Raw genomic sequence first — 22,826 nt, forward strand, 5'->3', positions numbered from 1 at the left:
CTCCTCTATGTGACATCCTTTTATATATTTGAACATGGCTATCATATCACCCCTTAACCTCCTCTTCTCCAGGCTAAACATGCCCAGCTCCCTTAGCCGTTCCTCATAAAGCATCGTTTCCAGGCCTTTGACCATTTTGGTTGCCCTCCTCTGGACACGTTCCAGTTTGTCAGTGTCCTTCTTGAACTGTGGTGCCCAGAACTGGACACAGTACTCCAGGTGAGGTCTGACCAGAGCAGAATACAGTCGCACTATTACTTCCCTTGATCTAGATGCAATACTCCTATTGATGCAGCCCAGAATTGCATTGGCTTTTTTAGCTGCCGCGTCACACTGTTGGCTCATGTCAAGTTTGTGGTCAACCAAGACTCCTAGATCCTTTTCACATGTACTGCTCTCAAGCCAGGTGTCACCCATCTTGTATTTGTGCCTCTCTTTTTTTTGCCCAAGTGCAATACTTTACATTTCTCCCTGTTAAAATTCATCTTGTTTGTTTTGGCCCAGTTCTCTAATCTGTCAAGGGTTTAATCCCTAATCTGTCAAGGGTTTGATGGGGAGGTGGGGGGAAATGATGAATATGAGATGCTTTGATATGTTGTTATATTGAAATTGTTAATAATTTTTATTTATTTTTTAAAGAGGACTAGGATGATGGGGAATCATGCTCCCCTTTTTGAAAGGGCACCTGCCTTCACCATCTTGGGTTTCGCCGCCCTTGGGGAGCTGTAGTCCCGCTTTTTGTTGGGTGGGTTGGCTGACAAACGGCAAAGGGAAAGGTGGCAAGAGAGGCAGCTGTGTACCCAACTCACTGAGAACAGCTTCTCTCCTTCCCCCTGTTAAGAGACAGCCACTCCGCGCCACCATTCCTCCAACTAATAAAGAGAGTTTTGACAGCGCAATATGGGGCCACAGAGCATCTGTCTGGGCATATGCTTCCGTGGCGAGGCCTCGGGTTTTCTCATTAAAAAAACAAAACATAAACACTGTTCACCTTTCTGCGAAGCCAGCTTCTGCCTTATCACACCGCAGTGGCTTCTGGAAAGCAGCAGCAGCCAGGGTGGCTGTGGGTCAGGGGCTGCAGCGCCCTGATCCCTATAGGAGGATTCTGGGGCCTCTTCTTGGTCTCCATGCAAGAGTGGAGGAAAAATCAATAGCTCCAATATGTCAGCACTCCAAACGAGCTGCAATAATATGACACCCACCATTAACCCCACAAGCACTCCAGCACAACTCTGCCCATTAGAAGGAGCAGTAGGTGGAAAACGTTTGGCGTGCCTGTATTCACCAGGACCGTAAGAGCAAAGAGTTAGTGCGCTGGTCTCTGGGATGGGTGCCTGAGGATGTAGCGGAGCTTGCTTAAAGAATCACAGGAATCTCGGCTAAAGCATCCATGTCAGAGACCCATCCAATCTCTGCTTAAAAACCTCCATGGAAGGTGAGTCCACAACCTATTGCAGGAGTTTGTTCCACTGTCAAACTGCTCTTACTATCAGAAAGTTCAGGATCGGATGTTTTGCTCTCCCTGTTTCCCTGAGCATTTCATGGGGATCCCTTTTACTCTGGAAAATATGGTTTGTTTCAGATCCATACCATACATTTCTGTAGCGGTAGGGCCACAGCTTAGCAGTAGAGCAACTGCTTTGCATGCAGAAGGTCCAAGGTTCAATCCTTGGTGTCTCCAGGTAGCGCTGGTACTCCTCCCTGAATTTCTGGACAGCAACTGCCAGTCAGTGCAGGCAACACTGAGCTAGATGGACCTGTTGCCTGACTCAGCCTAGGCAGCTTCCCATGTTCCCTTATGCACCATCCTGATCACTGACAGCTTTTGGTGGGGAACTGCTGGCAGCTCCCCACTTGCCCCTGTGTTTTGGTTGGCCCCGACCAAGCCTTTATTGTGGCAGGTCCTGCCCTGTGGAACTCCCTGCCTCTAGAGGTTTGGCAGGAATTGTACCTGCCATCTCTCAGGTGTCATCTGAAAACTGTATTGCTTAGGCAGGCCTTCACAATACAATCGTTTTTCTTTTTAACCTGTCAGTATTTACTGAGGTTTTATTGACGTTTTTACTGTTGCTGGGTTTTTTTAACAGATACTTTTACTGGTTTTTTATTATAATCTTGTATGTTGTAAACCACCGTGATATATTTTTATGAAAGTGTGGATTACATATATATATATGTGTGTTTTATATATATATATATATATATATATATATATATATATATATATATAATTGAAAGTGCTCTTGTAGAAAAAGAAAAGTTTTTGTATATCGCTTAGGATGTTTTGTTTTTTTTAATTAATTGGCTTGAAATGCTTTTAAACAGACAAAGAAATAAAATTTCATTGCCTGTCAACAAGACCTTTTAGCTGCTTGTGTAAGACAAACATGCCATTTACTGTGCAATAGAATCAATTGACATAAATCCAGTAGTAAAAATGGCAACATGGCGAAATCCTTCGCAGAATATGTTGGTCCCCAGGCTACTCAAAGCCACCATAACAGTAAGATTTCAAAGGAGATAGATAGGTAGACAGACAAATGGAAGCCAACTGAGGATAGCACTTCTGTTTGGTGAAGTGGGCTCTCTAGACTGCAAAAGCTTGTGCTGTAATAAATCCCCAAGGTGCTGCATGGAAGCTTGTGCCATCCTTAGTCTTTAAGATGCTACAAGTCACTCTGTTCTTTCTTCTGTTCATTTTTCTTTTGCAGAAAGAGGCTGTTGACGTGTCCAGAATAGAATAAGGGCGTCAATGCCCTCTGCTGTCTAGAAGCAGAGATGCACATCCCTGGATTACTGTCACCTATGCTGTCTGAGATACTGCTACAGCTCGATGCAGCCCATCAAGCCCAGGTTAAGGGGGGTGGAGTGGTGGGGAGAGAAGGGGAATGAAGCATGCCCCAAATTCAATTACAATCTTTTAAAATACTCGCAAGGAGAAGGTTTGGCACATTTGGAAGCTTTTTGCAAGTAGGGAGACCACTTTTGCACTGAAGAGAAACGAGAAAACGCTTCATCAAAAAAGAGGATGCCGATTTGCAAGTGCATGTGCTGATTTACCATATATGTACAGATGCAACTTTAGATACAATTACTATAGAGGCGATGTAACTAGATATACAATACGCCTTGCCATAGTGGGGACCCTATAGCCACCCAGGAGACTGCGGTGCTTGTTCAGTCAATTGCCCAGGAGCTTGCAAATTAAAGATTCCTCCTGCTCTCCCTTCTAGTGGTTCTTTTATCTTATTCACAGAGGATGCCTTCAAGTAGACCAGCAGTCCTTTTCAGACCCTGGCTCACCTTTAATCCAAACATGCATTGCAGGATCCATTTCTCTCTCTTTTGCCTTGTGCTGTATCGTGTAATGGCCCACCAGAGGGCTGTCCTCCGTGACTGTCTTCTGTTAAGTAGGAGACGTGTCCTGTTACAGAGAGAAGGGAGGCAGGGGAAGTCCTGGTAAGATGTCCAGGCTGAAATGAAACCCTGGCAGAATGAATGCACGATAGTCTTGTAAGCCGCTATAAGTATCCGTGCTAATCACATAAAAGACAACGCTATAGATTTTGCGGGGGATTCATTAATTGATTGATTGCAAATTGTTATTTCTGGATCTTTCTTAATACGTTTTATTGGACTTGCTGGTTCTGTAACTGGATTTGCAATGCCTTTTAGTCAAATACAATAAATGATTGATTGATTGTCTTACACAGGGACTTTCCTTCAAGTCGACAAGGTGCAACGAGGCCTTGTGTTCAAATCTCGGAGTGCACTGCCCTGCATGTTTAAAATGAACATTATTTATTTTACTCGGACCACGTTTATATGCAGGTTAACCATAAAAAAAATCTAAGTAGTCTGCACAAAACAGTCCTTTGGGAAGAAGGCCAGGATATAAATTTAAAAAATAAAAACACAAAAATATAAATATAACATGTTCATATTAAAAATACCAACAAAAATCAAAAACACTGAAGATATAAACAAAACCAACGAGCTGGCGGCGAGTCCAGGCTCCGCTCAGAACCGAACTACAGCAACCAGCGTGCACTGCGGGCTCCGGCTCGGCTCGGGACTACAACCCCCAGAGTGCCTTTCGCGCTGGCGGTTGGAGGAGGAATGCGAATAAGACGGCGGCCGCCTCCGCCTCGGCTTCCCCCTTCCCCCCCTTCCCATCGTGCCCTGCGCAGGCTGTAGCGAGTGAGAGGCCGCGCTAGGGTCGGTCTCCGCGGCCTGGGCTCGCGCCGTTGTTCCACTCCCCCCCCCCCGCCGCGCTCCCCTGGTTTCCAAGGAGACGCCAACCCCCCCTTCCCCTCCGCCGCGCTCTCGGCTCACCTCGTAGCTCCCGCCGCCGCCATGTCGGCCCAGGCCCAGATGCGGGCGCTGCTCGACCAGCTGATGGGCACGGCCCGGGACGGTGAGTAGGGGCGGGCGAGGCGGGGGCCTGCAGGAAGGAAGCGAGCGAGCGAGCGAGCGCCTCGGGCCTGGCGCGGACAGAGCCTTTGGGGCCCCTGCAGTGGCGGAGCGCTGAGGAGGCGACCCGCCGCCGCCGCCGCCGCCTCCGGTGTCCATCGGCGGGGCCTCGCCTCAGAGGCCCACCCACAGCAGTGCCTCGCTTCCCCTGCAAACTGAGGCTTTCCATCCCCCGAAAGAGGCAGCGGCTCTTTCTCTTCATAATAAATCCATAAGGTTTGAGGGGTTCCGTTTCTGGGAGGCCAGGGATGAGTGAGCGCTCAGCATATGCTCAGAGGCGCTCTTGCCCGACCGCCCCCCCCCCAATCGCCACGCGCGTTTTATTTCACACGTCCTTGGCTTGAGCCTTTGCGTTGTACCCTGCTAGGAAAAGCCCCTCCCTGCTCATATTTGTGAGAAAGGGGCTTTGGGATTATCCTAGGATTATATGATAAGGGGATAAGAAGGACGTTTTTGGCTGATGGGCATCTAAAATGAGGGGCAACTTTGAATTGCTTCTTTCAGTTAGCCAGGATAGGTAAGTGGAGCTTCCAAGTCCAGCAGAAGTCTACCTCTTAAAACCGGAAGTGCTTGTGTATGTTTTAGGGAGGGGTGAGGGCTCCCTGCCTTTGTGGCCTCCTTGTAGGTTTGCGAAGGGGCAGTTTGGAAACTGGATGTTTAAAGGAGTAGATGGAGCATTGGCTTGAGCCAATGTTACTGCTGAGCCATATGGAGAGTTTATAGCAAAAGACAGCTGGGTGCTAACTGGCCGGAAGTCAAACCTGTCAGGCCAGTTTAAAGTTTGGCTGTGTGGCAAGTTGGCCAGTGTAGTGATTGTTGGTCATGGCAATGTGGGTGGTGAGCGTCACCAAGCACAGCGCTTGGACGAAGGTGCCTAAGCAGGGTAGCCGAGTCCCCAGCACCTGCATTATCATGCCTTCAAGGTGTGCCAGTCCAAATGCCCACCAAAGCTGGTGGCATAGTTCTTGACGTAACATCTAATTCCTGGAAACATCTGCTCAGTAGCCTAAAACACTGCTACAGATGGTATAAGGGAAACAATCACAAACAACCTAGTGTGTTCAGTACATTTCGAGGGCACTCTTGGAAAGCATTGGCAAGGAATACATATTACATTAAATCCCATAACTCGGACACTTAAAGCTGCCTGAAACATAAGGCTTTAAATGCCAGATTTGTTGGTTTTAGCTCTGTATCATGAGCTGAAAGCCTGACTTTTTCTGGTCTTATGTGGTGAGGCTTTTCTTTTGTAGACTCGCCTGTAGAGGTAATGCTTCGTGAATAAAAGCACGAAGTTAGGCCTGTTCTGTATGGAAACGGGACTTTAGTGCTAGCCCCAGGACATTCCCTTGAAAAGCTGTGCATTCCTGTCAAGGTTTGTATCTGCTTCCTTACTTGAATCGGCAACTATCTGGCACATTTGCAGAACTCTGCAGATAACTTTTTGCACTTTGTTTCGTAAATGAATAAGTGCTCGTTCTTTCTTTGTGTATTTGAGTTGCTTTTGAATTGCTTCCCATAATTTTATTTCATACAAACTGAACAATTGTGGCCCCTCTATTTTATTTATAAAGGTTCAGTGTATCTTTGCCTGCCTACATCAATCTGCAAGGGAGTTGCAGAAAAGCCTCATGTTCATCGAGCCGTGAGTCACAACCAATTTTTAAAGCTGTTATAACAAAAAAAGTGTTTGCTGCTTTTTTCACAAGTAACTTTAAAAGTGTAGCTTAGAAAAGAAAGAAAGGGAAAAAATACATTTTTAGTAGACACAACATTAATCCTGGATGCTTGCGAATCCTGATCTATAGTCATACACAGACTAGCTTTTAAAAAACAATTGTCACATACCATTACCACTTTGCCTTTACTTTTTATGTATCATTCCCCTGACTTCCTTACTGCAGGTGTGGGCAAGAAAACTTTTCCTTTAAAACTTTTCAACAGCGGGCATAAAAATTCTGCAGCTGAGGTCTTGAAGAAGGCAGATGGGTATAGTATATGTTGGAGCTCGCAGTGTGTATTAACTAACTTCCCTTTTTTTTTTTTTTTTGGTTTTGCTTGTTTTTAAGTGGCTCCCAAATGTAAAAATGTTTTCTGAGGGCGGGGAAGGGGAGGGGCAAAACAAATTATACTCTTCAGGTCAATACCAAAATACGTCTGGTGGCCCTGTGGCACCTCATTGCTTGTTAACAGTACAAGGCAGCAGCACGAACTGAAAAGACAGTGAATTAATAAATGGCTGCTTATTTAAATTCCCAGGTGTTGATCTGTTTTGTTCATGGTGTTCAGAGAGCACAGGTTTTGATATCTCCAGACCCTTCTCCATGCAGAAGAAAATTCTTTGTGGTCTGGATCCTTGGCTGACTCTACTGTCATTTTACATAGATGTCTGGCTACGGGCATTCTTGTGGTCAGCACCATTCTTAGTAAGTGGTGCATGTGACAGTAAATGCTATACTTGCTTCGATTCTCAGCTGTGAAAGAAAAATGAATATTCTGCGACTTAATGCCTTTGTAGTTCTTCAAGCAGTTCTGGGGTTCGTGAAGTATTTTTATCTGCATAATGAGGCGAAATAGAAACTTACCACAGTTTACCTTGCTTAGCATTTTAAATGTTTTTTTCATATTTATAATCAAACATGAATTTCAGGAGATGAAACGAGGCAAAGGGTGAAGTTCACAGATGAACGAGTCTGCAAGAGCCACCTTCTGGATTGTTGCCCTCATGATATTTTAGCAGGAACGGTAAGTACCCTTCCCGATGGTACTACAGAATATATGGTTTAACAGTTAAATCCTGCATGGAATCATTCTGTTTAGCTATGTATACAAACTCAAAAAACCCAAGTGGTGTCAAGCTGGCAACCTCCCATTTCTCTAATAATCAGGATCATAATAAAGTGGTACCTCGGGTTAAGTACTTAATTCATTCTGGAGGTCCGTTCTTAACCTGAAACTGTTCTTAACCTGAAGCACCACTTTAGCTAATGGGGCCTTCCCCCACCGCTGGAGCACGATTTCTGTTCTCATCCTAAAGCAAAGTTCTTAACCCGAGGTACAATTTCTGAGTCTGTTTCTATTTCTGAGTCTGTAACCTGAAGTGTATGTAACCTGAAACGTATGTAACCCGAGGTACCACTGTACAGTACTTTGGAGTACAGTGGAATTCTGTGTGACGTTACTTAAACATTATGAAAAACTCTACATGCACACTTAAGTGTTCTGGTTATGAAATTGAGGTAGCTAAGTTGAGCCCTTAAACTCATCTGTTAGGGGCAGCTGTCAAGTAGTTACCTGGGCAGCAGAATTCAAATATATCCAGTCAGCTGATGTGAAAGGGGACATCATAAGGAAAAGCAGTAAGATGTTCTCTTAGCAATGTGTGTCCCTTTTATTTGTGACAATTTCATATAAAATGTGGATCAGCAGTAACTCAACCTTCAGCAAAAAATACACAGAGCATTAATACATATAGCAGAATATAATTCAGCCTTGTATTTGAAATGGCAGAATCTTTGAATTGGCATGTTTCAGAAGTGCATAATTGGCCCACAATGGAGTACACCAAAAGAATTTTAAATGGTTAAAAAGAATACAAAACCCTTTTAAATAAGTATATTATTTTAAAGCTGCAGGGCTGTATCTAGTGCCATTCGTACTCAGAGTAGACCCATTGAAATGAATGAACATGACTAACTTTCATTAATTATGATGTATACTTTTAAGTAAAACTTAGTCGGATACAACCCATATATATTAATGTCATCTAACTCAAAATGAACATGTATAAGGTAGAGTTACTTTTTTCACTTTTCCAAACCTAGCTCATGCATTCCTCTAAGCCTAATCATATTTCTGCATGAATGTAAAGATCTCAGGTTGTTTTGTCTTCTTTTCCCCCTTCTCAACAGCGCATGGACCTTGGAGAGTGTACAAAAATTCATGATTTGGCACTAAGAGCAGATTATGAAATCGCAAGTAAAGAGAGGGACCTGTTCTTTGAGTTGGACGTAAGTGCTTTGTGTTTTTTTCTGGTAATGAAATGCTGGTATCAGATTGGGCAACAGTAAGTCTGATATTCTCGCTAATCTTGTGACACTTCCCGCTGTAAGCTTCCTGCAAAAGTTAGCAGAAGTTTTCTATACCATTTACAAAACAGTGATTTCTGAACTATGCAGTTACAGCTAGTGGTTGTCAGATGGAGACTTAGAACATTGCGCTTTAGATTTTAATGAGCAGTTTGTTACTAGACACAAAGTGTCTAGGGTTTCTCTTCAGAGCAAAGTTGTCATGCTGGGCACTGGCTCCAAATAATCCCAATGCAACAAGCCCATAAAACTATTGCAGGTTAATTTGCAGACTATGTAGTGTTTATTTTTATAGGCATATATTATTATTGTTGATAATGGGATGTGCTGCTGCTCTGACTGAAATAGGTGCAGTCACTGAGGCCTGCACTCCAAGATCAGAGTGGAGCCCACTGGTCATGTAATCAATACTACTGAGCTAAATCTAGCTTGTAGCTCTTTAAAGCAGTGTTTCCCAACCTTGGGTCTCCAGCTGTTTTTGGACTACTACTCCCATCATCACTAGCTAGCAAGAGCAGTGGTCACGGGTGATGGGAATTGTAGTCCAAAAACAGCTGGAAACCAAAGGTTGGGAAACACTGCTTTAAAGCAGCCTTTGTCAACCAGGTGCCCTCCAGATGATCTGGACTACAGGTCCCATCAGTCGTATCCAGTACATGGTTAACTGAACAGAGTTGCCCTATACTCTTTCTTCTGAGGAATCCAGCTCAATATATCCTCTGCTGTACCTAAGAATTCTATTATAAGAGCAGCGTAAATAGTATTTCAGTTATTTTAAACTTCTACCTAAAAATGTCTTTGTTGCCATTTTGCCATTCTTGGTGTTTGTTATATAAAACTAAACAAACTAGCATCACTGCTAGGGTTTAATAATTTGATGTATCATTAGGATATTGCTTTGTGCTCTGAAGAAATGGGTTTTCTAAACACACCTCTGCTTTTATCCTGAAGAAACATCTCTTGTTCCCACCTCACCATCAGTTGCTTTCATCTGCCACTATCAATTTTGATCAATTATACTGTCACTATCAATTTTGATCTGAAATACCATCAAGAGGATCGTGTTCATCTTGGGGCATCTCTACCAACAGGGAAAAGAATATTGAAGTAACGATTTGTGCGTACACCCTTCCTATATGTGTGTCAGCTTTCTTTGTTTGTACATCTGTAGGCAATGGACCACTTGGAATCCTTCATTGCTGAGTGTGACAGAAGAACTGAACTGGCAAAGAAACGACTTGCAGAAACACAGGAAGAGATCAGTGCTGAAGTGGCTGCAAAGGTACTTCAGTCGGGCAAAATCATGTGTGGCAGCCTCCTTTTTAAAGGCTGTTTCAGCAGTTGCCATCCTATTCTCTTGTTACATAGGGCTCCCAGTCTCCTCTGATTTACTGGACCAATTAGATTCATACTTGCCCAGCTTCAGTAATGCTGCATCCCCAGATGTTCCCAGACAGTTCAGTCGGCATCTATGTGAGAAGCTGGTCCTACCGTAAAGGTTAAATGCATGAGCTCTTTAAGTTGGGTGGTCCTTAGTTCAAGCTCCCTTGAAGCTCATGTCAAGGTGGGATATAAAACGTAATACAATTTCCCTAGCCTTATAAATAAGCCTGCAACACTTACCAGCATGTAATAAATAAATATTACTAGCCTGATGGGGGCTGGAAAAGGAGGATCAGAGAACTGCAGGGGCATCTGCCTTTCTGTGCTGCAGAGGAGGAAGTGGAGGCTGCTGTCCTTTAGCAGCTGCCTTGGTTTCTTTGCTGGGCTTTGTTCTGTCCTTCCTCCACCAGCCCTTAGGTTCTTTAACTGCCCTTCACTGTAAGATCCCAGGGTGGGTTACATCAGTTTAAAACACAGTATTATAAACATTTTAAAACATTGACATCACAAGGATGGGGTGGGTATTGAAAATTCAAAGGTCAGAGTAATGAAGGCTGGTGCTGCAGTGATATTTCAATCACAAATTCACTATCGGCCCCAGGGATAGAGTTAGCTTATCTTAAAAGATTACTTGGATGAGGCATTTGCCTCCCAAGCACTTTATAAATTAATAAATAAGCAGTTCATTTTTGTTTCAGTATGCGTTCTGCCTTTCTTCCAAAAGGTGATCAAGGTAGCTTGAAATGCATTGCAAAGCCAAAGGAAACAGGCTTCAAGCCAGTTTACTGCATTAGAAGGGAATACCTCATTCCCCATTTTCCCTTGAATCTTTCACACAACTTTTCCCTTAGACCAGTGATGGCCAAACTTGGCCCTCCAGCTGTTTTGGGACTGCAACTCCCATCATCCCTAGCTAACAGGACCAGTGGTCAGGGATGATGGGAATTGTAGTCCCCAAACAGCTGGAGGGGCCATTAAATTCCTTGTGTGCCCAGACCAAAGTCAGACGCCGAAGATGTAATGTATTCCCTTGATCACTAAACACCATCTCTCCTCTCCAGGCAGAAAAGGTGCATGAACTAAATGAAGACATTGGCAAACTTCTGGCTAAAGCCGAGCAGCTGGGGGCTGAAGGGAATGTGGATGAATCTCAGAAGATACTGATGGAAGTCGAAAAAGTCCGAGGAAAAAAGAAAGAAGCAGAGGTTTGCTTTGCTGTCTTCTTATTGATAATGTTTTGTATAAAAGTTACAATTCGTTTTTTATTTAGTCTGCTCTAGCTGCAAAAATGCGCCATACTAAAGCAAAATGTGGAGTTGTCTCAAAGCAAAACTAGGTGAGGAAATACTGATGACTAATTGCTTTCTTTCTTGTTTGAAATGACAGCTTCTGAGTATTTCTGAACATTTCCTCGTGACTTCATATGTAAATCCTTCTATGTAAAGTTGTGTTAGCATCTTAACCCAATATGTGCAGGATTAACTGAACTGTAGGTCAGATAGTGTCTACTATTTCTAGTATATTGGGGTAGGTAAAAAAAGTAAAGGTAAGGGACCCCTGACAGTTAAGTCCAGTCACAAACGACTCTGGGGTTGTGGCGCTTATCTCGCTTTACTGGCCGAGGAAGCTGACGTTTGTCCACAGACAGTTTTTCCGGGTCATGTGGCCAGCATGACTAAGCCGCTTCTGGCGAAACCAGAGCAGCACACGGAAACGCTGTTTACCTTCCCGCCGGAGCAGTACCTATTTATCTACTTGCACTTTGACATGCTTTTGAACTGCTGGGTTGGCAGGAGCTGGGACCGAGCAACAGGAGCTCACCCCTTTGTGAGGATTCAAACCGCCGACCTTCCGATCGGCAAGCCCTAGGCTCAGTGGTTTAGACCACAGTGCCACCCGCGTCCCTAGGGTAGGAGTACAGTGTTAATAAGCTGGGATAAATTGTTTAGGGTGGAGAGATGAAAGCATAAGAGATAAGCACTGTGGAAGTATTAATACTCAGCTGTCTGATCTTCCATAGGAGGAATACCGTAATTCTATGCCTGCATCCAGTTTCCAGCAACAGAAGCTGCGTGTCTGTGAGGTCTGCTCTGCATACCTTGGTCTCCATGATAACGATCGCCGACTTGCTGATCACTTTGGAGGCAAATTGCACTTGGGCTTCATTCAGATTCGTGAGAAGCTGGACCAGTTGCGGGTGAGAACTCTGGTGTGGGGCAGCTCCTTTGGATGCAGAAGGCCACAGTTCAATCTCTGCTGTACAGATGCCCTGAGGGGGGACTGTAGCCCTGCTTCATGGCTCCTGTGAAATGTGGTTACATGAGCAGTATGCTCTTGTGCACTTGGAGCATTGTCCGTCTTGTGCTCAAGCCATTGGAGAACCATCCTGGTAGAGGATGAATTAATTTGTTGTTTTTTTTGTCAGACTTGTGTTGTAGCACGCTGCCGCGTTTAACAAGGTTTGCTGTCTTTATCATAGAAAACTGTGGCAGAGAAACAGGAGAAGAGGAATCAGGACCGGTTGAGACGGAGAGAAGAAAGAGAGCGAGAGGAGAGAACGGGTCAACGGTGAGTGAACTCTAGGAAGTATTTGCAGTGGAAGGTTGTGGTGCTGTGGCTTGAGGGTGCTTGTGCTGCTGTGTGAAGATCTCAAAGAAATGGTGTGGCAAAGAGCAGGTATTAGTCACACTTGGATTGTGGGCAGTGCATGGCACGTCAGGGCCATATATTCTAGTTACTTCCCCTCAAGTCAGGAGAAAATGTCAGGTGTGGGCTTTGGAAGGGGGCAGAGAGGGAGAAATGGGCATGTTGCTGCTTGGGGAAAACTAGCAGGCCCTGCAGGCAAGCAGCAAATGACACAACTGTCCGAACAGCTAGGGTTTTTGCCCTGAAAAAGGTGATTAAACCTGCCTTGCTTTATCAAATTAGCCACCCTATGTAATTGTTTCATAGCCGTTTTTCTGATTCAGCTTTAACATATTTATCATCCATGCCTTTAATTCCTGATATTTAGAATTCTTTTCCTAAGTGTTATTTTGCTCTAAAAGAACATTTGTCCATTTGAAAGTTTCCAACAACTCCGTCAATCATTAACTTGCTTGAAACAAATGTTGTTTTTTGCTAGGTCTGGATCCAGAAACAGAGATCGCAGAAGGTGAGTGTTTTAAGTTAGTAATGATGGTTCTTCATTCTGGGTAAGGTGACTGGCATCCCTTTGCAGTTCTTTCTCTTTCTGCCATTCTGTTTGCTCATTGGACCAGAGGAGGAAGAACCCTGGTGCCTTTCCCAGTTTGTAGCAATTGCTTGCTTGACCAGTCCCTACTGTGGTTTCAAGAACGTGTATTTAGGGTGGGTAAAGCACAATTATTTGAAAGGTTTAAAATATTGGATTGCTCCACTTGATACAGACTTGCCTTAAAGTCCTTGCAGCATTTTCAATACATACTTAAAGGCCTTTTCATGCAACCATTCTTTCTGTATGGATGTTAGGTTGGCAGTCTCAAGAGGGTGGTCTCATGTTGAACCAAAGCCGTTTAGACTCTGAGAGAAAGCCAACCCCTTTAATTTTGCCTGGATTTTTGTAGGAAACCATTGTAGCTGCTGAGACCCTGGGAGAACATGCTCCTTGTGGCTGAGAGTAAAAGTGGAAGAATTGCTGCTACATCTTTGCCGAGAATTGCCTTGAATATGCTGTAGCTGTTCAGGAGCACGAAACACCACCTTCTTCTCCACATTGTCACATCTGAAATGGAAGCTTTGCATCTTCCTCAACTAGGAAGTGCCCAGGCTCTTGGGGAAGAAGTGCATAATCTGGGCAGAGGTGATGTAAAGGCTGCCTTTTCAGCATGGTTCTGTGGAGGAACTGGAAACTGAGGGAGTACTAAATGTGCAGAAGAGGAAGAAACTGTCCCTGTTCTGCAGTAATGAAATATAAAAGAGCTCAACTTAATCACAAGTACAGTAGTAGCTTGCTTGAACTAAATGCACAAAGGATTAATCCACATGTATTAAGTCATCAAGAGATGTTCTAGGACAGTGAGTGAAATGAAAGTACTGAATGCTATTGCGTTAGGAAGCATACAAGGTCCTAAAATTACTGGAATTAATGCTTAATCAGCGAGTCACTCTTATATAGAAGCATTTTAGCTGTTTATTAATCTTAAATGTGATTGGCAAATCAGACATTGCTAAATGTTCTGGACAGCATAAGGGGTTGAGGAAGCCTGTTCAAAATATTTTTATTCAAATCTGAAGCTATTGGTGTTCTGCGAGGTATGTCTTTTTCATTTATGCATTAAGACAAGCATATTTTTATGTAGGGTGTTGCAGTCCTACAATACTGGTCAGATTTAACAGTATTAGCCCAGGTTCAATTTCTTCCCTGCTGGTCATTAAACTCATTGGGTGGCATTGAGCAAGTCACTTTCTCAGCCATAACCTACCTAACAGGGTTCTTGTGAGGATAAAATGGAGGAAGAACCCTGAATGTAATAAAAACTTGAAATTGAATTTCTTTCCAAATTCAGCAGTGGGGAAATCCAGCAGCTGTTCGTTTCAAATTCTCTATATCTCTGGGTTTTATACTGCTTGTTCCTGGTTCTTGCAGGTCTCGCTCTCGAGAGCGGAGGCGAAGACGTTCGAGGTCCATTTCTCGTGAGAAGCGAAAGTCCCGCTCCAAGTCCCGGGAACGAGAGAGGCACAGGCGCCATCGCAGCCGTTCCGGCAGCCATAGCCGAGGCCACCGGCGGGGATCCAGAGACAGGAGTTCAAAACACAAGTAGGGGCTTGGCTTTTGCAACCTCTTGGGGAAAGGCTTTTTGACTTGTAGTTTAGCCGTGAGAAACGAGTTCAGCTGACTATTGGAGAAACAGTGAGAAAATAGGGATTGGTTCAAACTCCTTCCCAAGGCTGCGATGGGGTGGGGTTGAAGATGATACAAATAAGCAGGGAATGAAGTTGATACAAATAAGCATGATACAAATAAGCAGGGAATGAAGTTGAAGGCATGTCCTGCTTTCTCCCATTGTCATCCTAGAAGGTAGGGTGTGTAGATGTTGTCCATGAGCTCCAAAAGCCATTTGGGACTCACTAGATTTCTTGTGGACTAGACCTGCAAGGGTGACTTTGCACATCACCTGAGAAGGCTTCCCTACTTCTTTGCAACACTTGCATCTGCTCAAAAGCATGCTAGTTCTTCTGTAAGTAGCAGAGAGAATTCTCTCAGACCCAGAATGTTTGTTTGGAATGGTAGGATCTACTGGATTTGAGACAGGCACATACATTTCTACTTGAGAGAGGCCCAAATCGCTAGCGCTGATCTCTCAGGTGCTGTGTAGGTTTTGGTGGCCTGGCACACTGTGCTTTAATTGCTTTGAGGGTAAACAATAACCCAGGATTACTATTAGGGAGGTAGGCTTGATGTGAACAGGGGCAGTAACATGCTGCATGGCCAGAAGTGCTCCCAGATTTGCTATAAATCCTTCAGAATTGCTCCACCACATGGTTAACTGGATTCTACTTCTTTAAAAATACTGTAGTTCTGATCCTTGGAGAAGCTTAACAGGAAGCACTTCAGTTCAGATCTACTGCATGCAAGCATGTTAACCAAGTGGCCTCCTGACATACAGGTGGACCTAGTAACTTCCAGCTGCTGGTAATCCATAGCAGGACTGCAGGTAGCCTGGGGAAACCTAGTCTCTGTTCACCATGTTCACTGGATTGATAGTGTCAACAGTAGATGAGCATTTACAGTTCTCTGCTCTATGAAGGGAAATGGAAAGTAGGTTTTCTAGAAATGGGGTATGTGGAAATTATTGACTCATGGTTGAGATACTAAATTCATTTTTTAAATCTGTCTTGAACATGAACAATAAAGAAAAGAAGTTTGGACAATTAGGAAATGAGGAAGACCCTGTAATTACTATTGCTAAAGAGCAGGTAAGGGAATGCTTCAGAAAACCCAAATGTACAATAGCCCATCTCAAAGTGTTCCCTTGGCGGGGAGGAACTGTATCAGTCATGTTTTCTGGAACAGTTAAAAATTAAAAATGAGAAGGCACAAGAAGTCTCAAAAGAAAATGAAGTGTTTTATTTCTTCTAAAATAGAAACCATACTTTGATATGTTGCCATCCCTAAAAAGTCAACATCTCAACAATAGATACTGAAGCTTCAAGAAGATGTAAAATGATACATAACAGACTCTGTTGGGTAAAGAGTTGAATAATTTGCGGATGTTTGGGCTATTCCCATCTTCTGCTTTTGCGTTGTTTATCCTTTAGATGCCAACACTTCCAACTACTCTTAAGTTGTTTTGAGTTGCTGTGGCAAACCTGTGACTAATAAATTTAATTAATAAATAATAAGCTTTATAGTGTGTTGGTGTAGCATAGAATAATAAAAGCATTGTAGGAGAACTGATATTGACACCCCCCCCAATTCTGTTAACCAAGTCCACTGTAGAGAAACTCCCTGTAAAATAAAGCTGTGTTTGTGTTTGAGTTGCTTATTGTCTTTCTCAGCTTGGTAGAAGCTTAGAGCCTAATTTGTAGCTACCCTTAGTTGGTTTTTGCTTTAAAGACTGAAAGGCTTCTGCTTCTTATCTGACAAAGTTGGCATCCACATTGCAGCTTTGAATTTTTATAAGCCGCTGTGTGTATGCAGGTCCCCCACCCCTTTAGCTGATCACTTGTCATGCTTAGCGTTAGGGTAGTTACGGTAGTCCCTATCCCAGGTAACAACTTTAATTTATTTCATACATTTATGTTCTGCCATTCTTTCAGTGAGACAGGAGGTGCTTTTAAGGTGCACAGTGACCCTATGAGGTGCAGTAAATTAGGTAAAGGGACCCCTGACTGTTAAGTCCAGTCGTGACCGACTCTGGGGTTGCGGCGCTCATCTCGCTTTATTGGCCGAGGGAGCTGGCGTGCAGCTTCTGGGTCATGTGGCCAGCATGACTAAGCCGCTGCTGGCGAACCAGAGCAGCGCACGGAAACGCCGTTTACCTTCCCGCCAGAGTGGTACCTATTTATCTACTTGCACTTTGATGTGCTTTCAAACTGCTAGGTTGGCAGGAGCAGGGACCGAGCAACTCGAACCGTCCACCTTCTGATCAGCAAGCCCTAGGCTCTGTGGTTTAACCCACAGTGCCACCTGTGTCCCGCAGTAAATTAGGCATGACAAATAGAGAGTGAGAGTGTGTGCACATATGCATATGCATATGGTGGGTGGGACTCCCCCTGTAGAATGGTGTGCCAAGATCACCTTCACAGGTCACTGTCAGAGACAGTATGTCTCTGAACGCCAGTTGCTTGGAAATACAAGTGGGGAAAGGTGGCTGTTGTGCTCAGGTCTTGCTAGTGGGCTTCCCATAAGCATCTGATTGGCCATTGTGAGAACAACATGCTGGAGTAGATGGGCCACCAGCTTCATCCAGCCTCAGGGTTCTTAACCCCATTTCTAAGCCCACCGCTGTACAAGAGTGGCTCTCTGTTACGATTCCTGTTTTCATAGATGGTGACTGTAGCAATTGGGGCTCTCATCAGGGGCTAGTATCACTGGGCACTTGCTGAGTCTCACACCATAAAGAGCGGCTAATTAAAGGGCAGGCAATATGTCACCTCCCCGTTTTCACATCAAATCTGATAGCGATGGGCATTGTGTTTGTTGGTTGGATCAATCAATCTCTATCCCACTGTTCCTCCCAGAGAAGCCCAAGACAGTAAAGCAGAAAAAAACATAAATTTAAAATAAAACACCCTCACAGCTGAACAAGTCGTACTTGTGAAGCACTTGTGTAAACTGGGATTTGGTGGGAGGGGGAAACAGGAAACAGGCCAAATGACTTAACCTGCATTGTGCTGGCTTCAGGGTGTATGGCACAGTTGAAGGAAGGAAATATCTAGGTATAGGATGAACTGTGGGATAAAACAGGAGTAGATATGTGTGAGAGATGTATAAAAACCAAGTTGTCAAAAGAAATTGGTTACTAGCCAAGAGGGAAGCAGGGGAACTCCCTGAAGCAAAAAGAAGAGATTGGTGACAGTGTAGAAGCATAGGAAGGAGCCTTGTTTAATATTGATGTCATTGTTGAATTTCTAGGCTTGACTGAAGAAAAAAATAACTGAACAAAATCCATTTTATTGCAAACTTGTATTGTTTACTTCTCTGGTCCTGGGCAGATGGGCCCAGCAGTCATTGCACTGAGTTTATTCCTCTATGTTGCTAAGCCTGGAATTTGATTGACTAATCTCATCCTAGAGTGAGCCATTGTGGTCCATTCCCTGGATCTGGGGCATGGAACCTTTTTGGCTTATCAGAATCTAACCTTGTGGGCCAAATTTAAGAGGCAGGTGAGGCTGCACACCTGTCAGTCACCTGACATCACAGGTTGCCCAGTGCTTTGAAGTCTCAAAGCCGGGAGTTCAAAGCACCATGTGCATCCCAGTCATCTGGTACATTTAGTGTTCCCTGCAGGGAGCTTCCTAGCACACCTGATCCAGCAGGCTTCAGCTCTATTGCACATTCTCCACAGTCCATTTGAAAATAATCAGGGATCCTGGCAGACCACTTAAGAAACACCATTTTTTCTTTTAGAAATCAAAGCATATGCCTAATTTGTCTTTTTCTAACCATAGTCCTGTATCTTTCAAATGAGGTGGGCATGCTGCTTCTGTGAGTGATGTTGATTGGAGAGCTTGTCAGCTTTTTCCTCAGGTCAGCATTTGTCCTGTGTTTGGACTTAAGAGTAGACAGGCCATTCAGGACCCTTCTTCAATGGATTGATTTTTTTTGGGGGGGGGGGGAGTTGATTGCACCAGCACCATATTATGAAACTATTGGTCCTAAGCCTGTTTGACAGTCTAGTCTTGATCAGAGTAGCATTGCTTCTCATTTTTTGTTTCCAGCAAAACGGGCTGTGCACAGATATCTATAGCTCAGTTGGTAGAGCATGAGACTGGTTAATCTCAGGGTTGTGGATTTGAACCCCACGTTGGGCAAAAGATCCCTGTAGCTGCAGGGGGTTGGACTTGGAGACCCTTGTGGTCCTGTCCCACTCTGCAGTTCTGCAATATTGTTAACTGTTCTATAGTCTTTCCATGGGCAACCTGATTGCAGCTTGTAGATTTCAGCTTATGAACCTCTGCATCTAGTGCTTGACCTTGACTCTGGATTTAGGTAGTACCTCACCCTGTGCTTAATGTCTACCAACCCTGGAGGGTGGCTCTTCCCGCCCATCTGGGCTGTCCTTCTGCCCATGGTCCAGAAAGGAGAATTGGTAGGCTAAGTCCACAGTTCCCTTTTCTGGTCTGAAATGTTTTCACAGACACACACGCACTTTCCATTCTAGAGCCCTACAGTATGCTCTGGTTTCCTCTCCAGATCCTCTAGAGATCGGTCTTCAAGGGAGAAATCACGGGAAAGAGACAAGAAAGAGAAGAGCTCTTCTGAACGGCGACACGAAAGCACGAATGGCAAATCTCACCCTAAGAGATCTGAAGAGAGGGAAGCTGGCGAGATCTGAACTCCGGACGCGATCTGTATTGTACTGTATATATAGTCTTGAGAAATGTTCTACACAGCCCAAATTTTTCTCATTTATATTAACTGAATACAGCACATCTTTTGTAGTTCTGAATTTCTATTGTTTCTGCAGGTAGCAAAGCCAGTAGTGTGACAGTTTCCTATACTGTTGACTTGAGACTTTTGTCTTTTAATTGAAAGAAACAAACTCAGTCGCTGGTCTTCAGTGCAGTTTAGCGACTTAAGCAGAATGCAGCAGAAGCAGGCAGAAGATGTGGGGGTGGCGGGATCATAACGTGCTGTAAAAACTCATGCTCCACCTGCCTATGTTAAAACATCACTTGCCTTTCTATTGCAGACTTGAGTTCATAACATACTAAAGAACCTCAGCAGCGCTGGTACTCCCCACCCCCCACCCCCTTTCTAAATATGGCAGGTTCGTGTAATGTTTCTGATATCCAAGACTTCGCTAAATATGAACAAGCCAGATTGGTCAAAAGTAACCTACACCACAGCCTAGCTTAATAAAGTTGTTTTGGGACAGCTGTACAACATGGCACAATATCTCTTCTTCTTTTTTGTTGTAGTAGTTGTATTTAGAGCTTGGTGAAAGTAGCACAGCATTTAAAATTTCAATGGATGTTAATTGGATTATTTTGTCAAGTTATGCAACTCATCAGTGTGAATTTTGCACTTCGGGACTTCATTTTTCTGTGTCTGCTTCCTAATTTCCAGGTTGCCAGTATTGATCCCACTGAATATAAATAATGTTCCCTGATGGAGAGGTCCTGGTGTAAGTGGGATGGGATTCCTCACACTGCAGCCTCAAACCGGAAGGCACGTTAGAGCAATTCCATTAAGAGCAGTGTTCACAATAACACAGAATGACTCTACCAATTTGGCAGATGAGGACCTGGCATGGGGAGCTCTGTCGTGGGACAAACAAACAACTCCTGCATCTAGATTGATTCTGCAGTTACAGAGGGGTGGGGTGGGGGAGCAAGATGCACTATTCTTGTTGGCGGCAGTTAAGCAGATTGCAATGCTGCCAAGACTGCATTTGCGGTGACAACCTGAAACACAGCTGGTAGGGGTGTGTCAAAGAGGTAGAGGGGCATAATCATAGTCATGTACTTCAGGTTCTTTTAATAACTGCTGATAGCAGCAGAAAACAGCCATGGTGCTGCTGCAGAGAGTGGTGTCCAGGGTACTAGGAGTTTTTGACTTTTTATTTGTATAATTATCTAGTAGCTTACTGACCAATTCCTGTGTGCCTCTTCTTCCCTCCAACTCCCTTTTTTTCTTTTTTTTGTGCTGCAGAATTGTGTTCATCAATGCATGTTTAATCAAGTTTCTTTTCCATTTTATTCTCACTGCTGAATTCCACCTCCCCCCCCCCCCGCCCCAAGAGGACTGGTTGAGTGTGTGTTCTCTCAGCCTTTTGTGTGTTTGTGAGTGACTACCAGGAGAACTAATGAGCCAGCAGAAGGAGCAGATGTGTTTCCTTTGGGGAAATCGGATTCAGACCTACAGTTGCCCATTGAGACAGGTAATATCTGGGCATGCTCAGACCTAGAATGTGTTGCCCTCTGGAAAGTCAGAGGACACAGTGAGAAGCCAGCTAGGCATATCGTATTGAGTGTATAAAATATTAGGAATTCATCCCTCTGTGGGGTTTTTATGTTTAGTATGAGCAGTTTGATCCTTAACAGCACCTTTGTTTGCCTTTGAGGGATATTGGTCTAAGTAACAAAGATGTAAGTAAAACGCTCTTCTCTTGCCAGTCTTATTCACATTAAAAGCTTATCTTTGTGGCTCGGAGTGAACAGTCTGTTTTGGTGTAACCCTTAATGCTTGAAATTTCCATGAACAACTCAGCCCTGTCTTTACTGTCAACCAACTGAAGAGACTGGAGTAAGTTTAATTACAGATGTTGCAAAAATGGGAAGGAAGGACCTAGGAATGGGGAAACCTTTCTGTGGACTATTGCAATAGATACCCTGGGCACATGAAGAAAAACATGGCATTCTTCAGAGCACCACTTTAGTCATCTTTACAGCAAATGTTCAGGGCAGGGCTATACCACAAATGGGAGCTGCAGCAGAATGTTGCAGTGTCCCACATGAGTGCGGATCTGCAGTTCTAGTTGTCCAGGATACTATAAATTCAAGCTGCCCAATTCATTTCTTCCTCCTTAATCCCTTTCTGTATTTCTTTTCCAAGGAACACGTGACATTCAGTTGCTCCCTGAGGTCACTGAAAAGGCTACGTTTCCTTTGAGCTATTTGGTAGGAAGGTGCTGTTCCTCCATTTGGGACTTCCAAAACGTTTTTCATTTCTGGATACCTGGGAGTTCAACCAAGGAGAATCCACTGTCGTCCAAGGGAGTTAGTTCCACTGTCACTGACAGCTCTTGCTGTCAGCAAGTTTATCCTAATGCTTCATTGGAATCTCCCTTCCTGCCATTTGAATCAATTTGTTTGGGCCCTCCTCGCTGGAGCAGCGGAAAACAAGCCTGCTCCATCCTCCATGTGACGGCCCTTCAGATCTTTGAAGGTGGCCAACCGCTCAGTCTTCTCCATGCTGAACATACCCAAGTCCCTCAACCATTCCCAAATTACCCCAAAGCCTCTGCATGTTGGGATGGGAGTAAAACAGGAGTGTGGAAGCACAGGCTTAGGGGCTAAATGTGGCCCCAACTCTTTCCAGCTCACATGCCTGGTGATTCTGTGCTGGGCCCTTGAGTGCTTTTTGCCTGGCTGGAATGCATCCTTGAACTGTGAGCAGGCCTCTTGCTTGGCTGGATAGGGAAGGGAATTGTTATTCCCTAAAAGCAGCCAGTTGCAGCAGCCACACAGGAGCAGACAGCATGCTGAGATTTCCAAGCCATCAAGACTAATCACTTGGCAACCAAAGTAACTTGAAACACAGCTTCTTGTTCCCCATCTTCAAGGACCCAAAGAACTGGAGAGCAGACTAATGTCCTGTTGCTAGGAGGGGAAAGTAGCAGTGGAGCAGAGCAGATTAACATTCATGCAAGCTACCCTGTCTACATGTGGGCCCTAGCTTTCAATCTCTTGCATTGCTTAGGCATATAGTTTTCTCTCCTGCGGTGGGAAAATCTAAGTGCCCTCAAGTTGCTTAAAAAAACTGTTTTAGAGATGTGTACATTGCAGTCCTGTGGTCTTTATATGGGAAGAAGCCCCCATTGCAGACAGTGGGACTGACTTCAAAGAGCAAATGTGCCTAAGATTGGGCGGCTATTTACCTTCTGCCCACAAAAGCGTATGGTTTGCTCCAGAGAATTGGGCCAGGTACATCGCCCCTCAGAATATATGCTAAAGTTCACCACTAACCACAAG

At 44.3% G+C, this 22,826-nt stretch overlaps 1 protein-coding gene and 1 long non-coding RNA gene across 9 annotated transcripts; both read left to right on the forward strand.

The window, feature by feature from the left end:
• The first annotated feature begins 4,180 nt into the window (after window positions 1-4,180).
• On the forward strand, window positions 4,181-21,278 carry LUC7L (LUC7 like). 8 transcript variants are annotated; one of them, XM_081839925.1, is made up of 11 exons: window positions 4,182-4,417; window positions 7,124-7,218; window positions 8,385-8,483; window positions 9,733-9,843; window positions 11,006-11,149; window positions 11,965-12,141; window positions 12,424-12,512; window positions 13,069-13,098; window positions 14,551-14,721; window positions 15,820-15,881; window positions 19,292-19,522. In XM_081839925.1, the coding sequence occupies exons 1-10, from the start codon at window positions 4,357-4,359 to the stop codon at window positions 15,845-15,847; spliced, it is 1,005 nt and encodes a 334-aa protein (XP_081696051.1). In that variant the 5' UTR covers window positions 4,182-4,356; the 3' UTR covers window positions 15,848-15,881; window positions 19,292-19,522. The 8 variants fall into 8 exon arrangements, with proteins under 8 accessions (XP_081696046.1, XP_081696051.1, XP_081696050.1 ...); XM_081839924.1 differs by having other exon boundaries at window positions 4,183-4,417; window positions 19,324-19,522; XM_081839926.1 differs by lacking the exon at window positions 15,820-15,881 and adding an exon at window positions 6,048-6,118 and having other exon boundaries at window positions 4,242-4,417; window positions 19,292-21,278.
• Window positions 15,888-18,814, forward strand: LOC309329366. Its single transcript, XR_014151082.1, has 2 exons — window positions 15,888-16,780; window positions 17,116-18,814. It is a non-coding gene; the product is annotated as an uncharacterized lncRNA (long non-coding RNA).
• Window positions 21,279-22,826: the final 1,548 nt, after the last annotated feature.

The sequence above is a fragment of the Podarcis erhardii genome, assembly GCF_964252035.2.
Source record: "Podarcis erhardii genome assembly, chromosome: 14".
Taxonomy (NCBI): Eukaryota; Metazoa; Chordata; class Lepidosauria; order Squamata; family Lacertidae; genus Podarcis; species Podarcis erhardii.

Coding starts and splice junctions, on each gene's coding strand:
- LUC7L (XM_081839920.1), top strand. CDS start 4,357: ATGTCGGCCCAGGCCCAGATGCGGGCGCTGCTCGACCAGCTGATGGGC. Junction 7,219..8,384: donor ATGATATTTTAGCAGGAACG/GTAAGTACCCTT, acceptor CCTTCTCAACAG/CGCATGGACCTTGGAGAGTG. Junction 11,150..11,964: donor GAAAAAAGAAAGAAGCAGAG/GTTTGCTTTGCT, acceptor GATCTTCCATAG/GAGGAATACCGTAATTCTAT.